The sequence below is a fragment of the Ictidomys tridecemlineatus genome, chromosome 1, assembly GCF_052094955.1.
Source record: "Ictidomys tridecemlineatus isolate mIctTri1 chromosome 1, mIctTri1.hap1, whole genome shotgun sequence".
NCBI lineage: Eukaryota > Metazoa > Chordata > Mammalia > Rodentia > Sciuridae > Ictidomys > Ictidomys tridecemlineatus.
In genome coordinates, this window is record NC_135477.1 from 120,947,493 (window position 1) to 120,955,551 (window position 8,059).

Below are 8,059 nucleotides of genomic sequence, written 5' to 3' on the forward strand. Positions count from 1 at the left end.
AGTAAAGGGAGCTGCCACAGTTCCCTCTTTCTATTCTCCCTTCATACAGTTATGTCACTAAAAATCACCATATTGTGAGCCATTTGCCAGAATGCTTCACTTTAGGATGGTGTGCTGATGACCTTTCTTTCCATATCTAATCCTGTTGATTAAATTGTGCCCTACAAACTGAATGGCCAATTCAATGAAAACTGAGTTAAGGAGTGGGTGGGTCCATTATTTCAAGAACTAGGGCCCAAGTGCAAAAAGAGTTTTTCTTCTGTGCCTGGGGAAAGGTAGCAGCTGTTGCAAATATCCTTTAGCTTAGGACCATATTCCTAGTGCTTGCTGGTGAATGGAACTTATAGATCCCCTAATTAGCACTTCAGCCTTTCAAAGGTTAGAAACTCTTTTTGACAATACATGCATAGTTGACTGGATTAGATCAACCCCTTGACAATAAACGAATAGTTGATTGGATTAGATCAACTCCTTGACAATACATGTATAGTTGATTGGATTAGATTAGTTTCTGAAACTCAGTTTCCTTTTTTGTAAAACAGATGAGTTGAACTAATAATCCTTTGATGGTTGTTTTGAAAGCCTGAGTTAAAAGAACGCTTGCAGGCGCCCTTACTTCCGCGTTGCTTCACGCTCTCATTACGCCTGCGCCATCTCCTAGGAGCGGAGGCGGGGCCGACGAGCGAGTATTAGAAGCTCTCCAGTCCTTAGCGCGTTTTAGAACACGGGGCTCTAAACTTATTGGACGGCGGTCTTGCTTTACAGCTCCAGGCCGCTTTTTACGGCATTTTCCGGCTTTCCATTCACTTCGCTGTGAAGATGGCGTCGGGCAGCGGGGTAGGTGTTGTGTGTGAGGAGAATGTTTGCGGGTAAGGGCGGGTGTGCTTTCTCGTCGCTGAATAGAGACAGACAACGGCACCCGACTGGCTTCCCAACACCACTTGGCGATCCCAGGGTCTGGGTTCGAGAACTCCCCCTTAAGGTCCAGGCGCAGAGACCGGTGAACTCGCGGAGGTCTCTCGGGTTGGGGTCCTGAGTCCATCTTAGCCTCCTAGTGCGGTCGAGAGAAGCTTCGCTTTCGGAAAGTCCGGGGTTGACTTGGTGGCGAGAACACTGTCACCTCATTTTCTCTAGGGGTCTGGACACCATTAGCGACGGATCTTGAGCACTTTTTTCCCCTACAGACAAAAAACTTGGACTTTCGCCGAAAGTGGGACAAAGATGAATACGAGAAGCTCGCCGAGAAGAGGCTCACGGAAGAGAGAGAGAAGAAGGATGGTGGGTGCCCACTTCAAGGGTTAAGGGTATCATAGAGGCGATGCAATAGGCGATGCAATGGCTGGAGAGTGGGTGGGAGTTGAAAAGCGCTGCTCACTTGCCTCATGTCATCTCTGGGAGCGTGGCTTCCCTGGTCTTCGGTTTCTACATGTATAACAAAATGAGAGCGAGAAGGTGGACTGAAGTTGAGTTTCTTTTCAGCTTTGTTATCCTCTGCTTCCTTGCCATTCTTTCGCTTGTTCAATTAGTGCTTTCTTGAAGGACATACAGAGAGGAGACTGGAATTTGCAGTAGTAACAAAGAATAAGCAAAGTGGAATAGTTTACTGCCGAACACTACTGCTGTCTTTTGAAATTTCTTAAGGAGAGAAGGCCCAATCAAGACCCTCCCGCAAAGTCTCAGAAAAGCAGGGGTACCCACGAGGAATTTGTGATTGTTTCATGTGATGCTTAGTGGATGCTGTTTCTCAGTACCTGGTACAGTGTCAGGGAATTGGTGCTCCTCTTCGTTTTACAAAAAAAAAATTTCTTATTTTCTCATCTGTTTTCAAACATAGTCTTATGCTTTACTTCCATACCACCTTATCTAATATTAATCCTCTTTGTTTTTTATGTAATGTGTATAATAAATAGTGCTTGGTGTGCCTGTTAAATGAATGAGTATTTCCCAAATGTTAGGTGGTCTTTTTAAAAATTTGACCGAGTGTTCCTTTTTGTGTGGTGCTTAGGGTATCTGTATGCATAAAAGCATTACTGAGTGCCTTGCTTCTCTTAAAAAGGTAGCTTTTGGTGGAAATACATATCTCCCCTTCAGTTAAGTTAATGAATAGAAAACATGTTGCTTCTAGACTTGCTGACTTTATTTTTTATTAGATTGGTACCAGGGATTGAGCCCAGGGGTGCTTAACCACCGAGCTACATCCCCAGCTTTTTTTTTTTTTAATATATATATATATATATATATATATATATATATATTTAGAAACAGGGTCTTGCTGAGTTGCTTAGGGCCTTGCTAAGTTGCTGAGGCTGGCTTTGAACTTGTGATCATACTGCTTCAGCCTCCCAGGCTGCTGGGCTTACAGGTATGTGCCATCATGCCTGGTGACTTGCTGGCTTTAAAGTGAAGAAAAACTGTAGTGAATCGGGGATTTCTTACCACTTTTTTCAATGTTCAGGTTCTCATTCAGCTGCTGCTGTCTCTTAAGGTGCATATTGTGTTTCATCTTTCATGAATCAAAAAAGAAATGAAAACCTGAGCGAGGTGACACATGCCTATAATCCCAGCTACTTAAGAGGCTGAGGCAGGAGGATTGCAAATTCTAGGCCAGCCTGGGCAACTGGCCAGACCCTGTCTCAAAATAAGAAATAAGGACTGGGGGGTGTAGCTCAATGATAGAGTGGAGCTGGGTTCAATCCTTGGTACCACAAAAGAAACAGAAATAAAAAGAAATGAGAGTAGTTCCCTGGATTTTGAGTTTCATTCATTTCTTCTTCTTTCTGGTTGAAGAACTATAATATTGAAGGGACTTTCTTTCCCATCATGTTTTAGGAAAACCAGTGCAGCCAGTCAAACGGGAACTTCTGCGGCATAGGGACTACAAAGTGGACTTGGAATCTAAGCTTGGGAAGACAATTGTCATTACCAAGACCACCCCACAGTCTGAGATGGGAGGGTAAGTAGTTTTTCATCTTTCTTTGAAGCAAAGATGTGTATAATAAACTGTTGGTTTTAGGAAGTGTAGAGGAGGGTCCCTGACCCCAGGGAACAATCTTATTTTGACCATAATTCTATCCTTTTATGTAAACATGTATTTTTATTTCTCTCCAGGGTCTTTAGTGAATAGTCTGTGGGAGGGGAGGGATTGCTTTGTGGACTTCGGTATGTTAGTCCTATGACTTATGTTAAGTCTTTGTTAAGGTCTCAAGTTTGTGGTCTTTAGGAGAAGTTGCTTTATGGGCATTTTAATATTAGTACTATAACTATTTCTTAAAATCTTGAAAGGGATTATTTGTTCTGTCAGAAGAAATGAAGGAAGGAATTACTGAGAAGATTTTTAGGGGAGAAATTTAAAAGAGCTAGATTAGAACTAAGAAGCTGTTAATGGTGAAGAAAGAGTATTGAGGTTCCAGATTAGCTGCAAAGTCCATAGTTGTTATTAATTTTCTTTCCAGACCGAGACTACATTCTGTAGGAAGTAGGGTTCCACAATAGCTTGTTACCCTTTTGTCACCCTACGACTCTTCCTCTGTCCAGTTAAGATTTCCAGCAGGAGAAAAATATAGATACCAATTAGTGTCCCTTCTCTGAGCTGTTTAGTATACCCACTGATGATATCATTTTTATCTCTATTATCTTTTGTTATGTAAACTATCAAGTTAATTCAGAGTTAAGCAACAAAAAATAGTTTCTGTGGGCAAGGAATCTGGGAGTAGTTTACCCAGGTGTTTCTGGCTCAGGGTCTTTTGTAAGGCTGTAGTCAAGGAATTGGCTTGGAGGTCTAAATAAAGCTGGAGGATCTGCCTTCAAGCTCTCTCACATGCCTGTGATTTGGAGACTGAAGTTCTTCATCCCATGGGCTTCTCAAAACAAAGCAACTGACTTGCCCAGAGCAAGTAATCCACACAAGGACAGAAGCCTTGTTTTTTAATGTCCTTAGAAGTACATACCATCAGTTTTGACATGTTTGGTATGTTGGTCATACAGATCAACCCTGGTACAAACTGAGAGGAGGCAACACAGGTAGGAATAGGAGGGTTGGTCTGTTTTGGAGGTTGGCTACCACCCTCTCTCAAGAGTTAAGCTATAATGGAAACTCTAAAGAGATTACATTAAAATTAGTTTCTTTCTGTGTGTGTTGGTTTACACTTACCCCAGCATCTTAGGAGGCTAAGGCAGGAGGATTCCAAGTTTGAGGCCAACTTCAGCAACTTAGTGAGACCCTGTCTCAAAATAAAAGGACTGGAGATGTGGCTGAGTGGTAAAGCACCTCTGAGTTCAATCACCAGTAAGCCTGACCCCCTGAAATTGTAATTTCTTGTTTGATTAAAACCAGATTTGACCCATGTGCTATTTCTTCCCATCTGTCAGATATTACTGCAATGTCTGTGACTGTGTGGTGAAAGACTCTATCAACTTCCTGGATCACATTAATGGAAAGAAACGTAAGGCTTGGAGGTAGTTTGTGAGTGGGACTGGGATTGGGTTTTGGAAGTGGGGTAGGGAAGAGTTGTTTGTCTTTGTCCCCACCCTTTTTTTTTTTTTTAAATACCCAGGGAACTCTTCCATTTGCTTTAGCACAGGCCATCCTTTATTTTCTTAGTTTAATATTTCTTGAGGCTATAAGGTGAGAGATTGTTCTAGGTTCTCAGTAAGCCCAAATATGGCCTTCTAGGCCTAGGTAGCCCCACTGGTGCTTATCTGCTAAGTAAGGGCAGTAGAAAGCCACTGCTGCTTCTGGGAACAGGTGAGGATAAGAATTTTTTTAGTCATAATTATTTCTGCTATATAATTATTTTGGGTATTTTGCAAAAAGATATATATATATATATATATATATATATTTATTTATTATTTATTTTGTGGTGTTAGGGATCAAACCCAGGGCATTGCATATGCTAGGCAATTGTTCCACCACTGAGCTCCTTGCCCTGAAAAAATGTCTTCTTATTTTATTATTTTTGAAACATTAAAAAAAAAAATTCCAAGACTTTTTGAGGGGCTTTGTAATAACCTTGATTTATTCCCTATTGATGCCACCCAGATCAGCGAAACCTGGGTATGTCTATGCGTGTGGAACGTTCCACCCTGGATCAGGTGAAGAAACGTTTTGAAGTCAACAAGAAAAAGATGGAAGAGAAGCAGAAAGATTATGATTTTGAGGAAAGGATGAAGGAGCTCAGAGAAGAGGTGAGACTCTTATCCCTGCCCCTCTTTAGCTTTGAATTTTATCTTATTGCTCATGGTTGGCTTCCTTCCTCATGCTATACTTTCTCTTCCCTAGTTTTGTCCCTGAATTTCTGTATACTAGGGGAAAACGTTCTTTGAGCTGCTCATGAGCTAAAGGAAATGGCTCCAAATATACCTTTTTTCCTAGACTGTTTGGGCCATTTTCCTAGACTGTTTCAGCTTATTATTTTTCATTTAATTTTTTAAAAAGACTTATTTTTTTTTAAGAGCAATTTTAGGATCACAGCAAAATTTAGAGGAAGGTATAAAGATTTTTAATTTACCTCCTGCACCCCACACATGCATAGACTCCCCATATTCTTTTTTAAAACTATAAGACTAAAAAAAAAAAAAATGGATTAGCTCAGTGTACCTAGTCTCTGAGTAGTCTGTGGATCTAGGTTGATAGTGTCAGATTCTGTTTCCTCCACTTACTGACTGTGGAGGAAACTTAGAAACTGGGGTATGTTATATAACTTCCCCATGATTCAGGTTCCCTATATTAGTGATCTTAGTATAATAATACATAAAGTACTCAGAAGTACTTCCTGGCATATGCTACATGTTTCAAAATGTTAAATGGTTTTGTACCTATAACCCTGTTAAGAACTAGAAATGAAAAGGGCAGCGGGGGAGAACTAGAGATGAACTGGGTATAGGATTGGAAGTTCCAGATTATCCCTTATAATTTGTTTAAAAAAAAAATTACTCTAATTTGTTATATACCTTATAATCTTTACTGTGGCTTTTACTCTGCCCTTGAGATTTTTTTACTTTCTTCTAAAGATAGAAAGGAATCTTGCGGGGCTGGGAATGTGGCTCAGGCGGTAGCGCGCTCGTCTGGCATGCTTGCGACCTGGGTTCAATCCTCAGCACCACATACCAACAAAGATGTTGTGTCCGCCGAGAACTAAAAAAAATAAATATTAAAAATTCTCTCTCTCTCTCTCCCTCCCTCCCTCCCTCCCCCCTCCCCCTCCCCCCTCCCCCTCTCCCCCCCACCCTCCTCTCTCACTCTCTCTTAAAAAATAAATAAAAATAAATTAAAAAAAAAAAAGAAAGGAATCTTGAGGCTCCCATTTCTTTCTTTCTTCATATATATATATATATATATTATTATTTTTAATTGTAGATAGATACCTTTATTTTATTTATTTATTTTTATGTGGTGCTGAGGATCAAAACTAGTGCTCCCATATGCTAGGCAAGCACTCTACCACTGAGCTACAACCCCGGCCCCTCCCATCTCTTTTGACAACATTTGGCTCAGGAGTCTGAACTGAGTTATTTCTGCCCTTCCCCCCAGGAGGAAAAGGCTAAAGCATATAAGAAAGAGAAACAGAAGGAGAAGAAGAGGAGGGCTGAGGAAGACTTGACATTTGAAGAAGATGATGAGATGGCAGCTGTGATGGGCTTCTCTGGCTTTGGTTCCACCAAGAAGAGTTACTGAGGCTTTCTATGCTTGGCCTAACTTTGGCCTATGCTGGACCTAACTTTGTGTGTGTGTTAGGGGGATCATTTCTTTTTGGGTACTGGGGAAAGTCCTTAAGAGTGTCTGTGGGCAGGGCTAAAGGGTGGGTGTTTGTGGCTTCCCTCTACTGTGAGAGAGGACACAGGATGCAAAGGTAATGCTGTGGCATATTCCTTTAGCTTCCAGTATATCACCGGAGTCACAAGACCTCTGCCCATCTGAGTTCCCAATAAAGAAAGGCCTCCCCTTCTGAGACTGCTTTCCCAAAACTCCCTCTGCATCTTTCCCTCTTCATCTATCTAACCTCTTGTCTGAGCATCCTACCTTTATCCTGTGTTCTGCCTTTATTTTTGACTTGTTCAGCCTGCAACAGAAGGATTCTCTGGGTCCCCATTTTCCAGCTGATGCCATATTTTTGACCAGCCCTGCCTCCCATCCTGCCCTATGGTTCTCTAGCCTCCTCCTGTGCATGCATGTGTATTTCTGCCTGGGTCAATGGTATGTGTGGATTGTGTGCATGAATCTGTCACAAAGAGGGGAGCCTGAGCTAGACTCTCAGAGCATTGCTGCCCTGGGGCCTGATGTTCTTGGTTTCCTTAGCGCATGTAACAGGAAATTAAATGGGATGAGTGTTTGGTGTGGTTTCTGTCTGCTGAGTTTTTTAACATTGTTCTTCAGATGTGGACTGTTTTACCTTCTCCAGTTTGTTTCATTTTACTGAAGATTTCTTTTGTTTTTGTCTTCCTTGTGAGCAGGCTCTTGGAAGAACCTGTTTGATGCAAAAAAAGAAAATGGAAAAAAAAAAAAGCAACAAAAAACAACCAAAAACCAAAAAATACAACCAAGCATACAAACTCACTGTGGGAGCCCTTGGGTCTCAGAGGTTATTCAACATGTATAATAAATGGCATTGACTGGGCCTGTTTCACATTTGGTGGGAGCATTCCATATTCTTTGCTGTGTGTATGTTTTTCCTTCCCATACTGAGGATTTACTATAGAGCCTTTTTTTCTCTCTTCATTTGATCTCTGTGTTTTTATATTAACTTAGGTTCCTTCAGCATGAGTTGTTTTTCTCTGATGAAAGGTCTGGGTCCTGAGGAGTCTAGACAAAACTTCCTATAATTTCAGCCTCCTCTGATCATGAATAGAAGTCAGGGTTGAACTTAACAGTTTTTCTTATCTGTAGTGGGGGGCTAGGCACCAGGTTACTCAGTCTTAGCACTATTTACATTTTGGGCGAGATAAGTCTTTGGTATAGGGGCTGTTTTAATATTATAGAATGTTTAAAAGCATCCCTGGCCTCTACCCACTAGTTGGCATAACAGCACCTCTAGTTTGACAACTAAAAATGTCTGTTTCA

At 41.3% G+C, this 8,059-nt stretch overlaps 1 protein-coding gene across 1 annotated transcript; it reads left to right on the forward strand.

Moving 5' to 3' along the window:
- Positions 1 to 618: 618 nt before the first annotated feature.
- Zmat2 (zinc finger matrin-type 2) lies at positions 619 to 7,627 on the forward strand. Its single transcript, XM_005327314.5, has 6 exons — positions 619 to 837; positions 1,185 to 1,278; positions 2,830 to 2,953; positions 4,369 to 4,442; positions 5,042 to 5,187; positions 6,533 to 7,627. Exons 1-6 carry the CDS (start codon positions 820 to 822, stop codon positions 6,674 to 6,676), a joined length of 600 nt encoding a protein of 199 aa, XP_005327371.1. The 5' UTR covers positions 619 to 819; the 3' UTR covers positions 6,677 to 7,627.
- Positions 7,628 to 8,059: the final 432 nt, after the last annotated feature.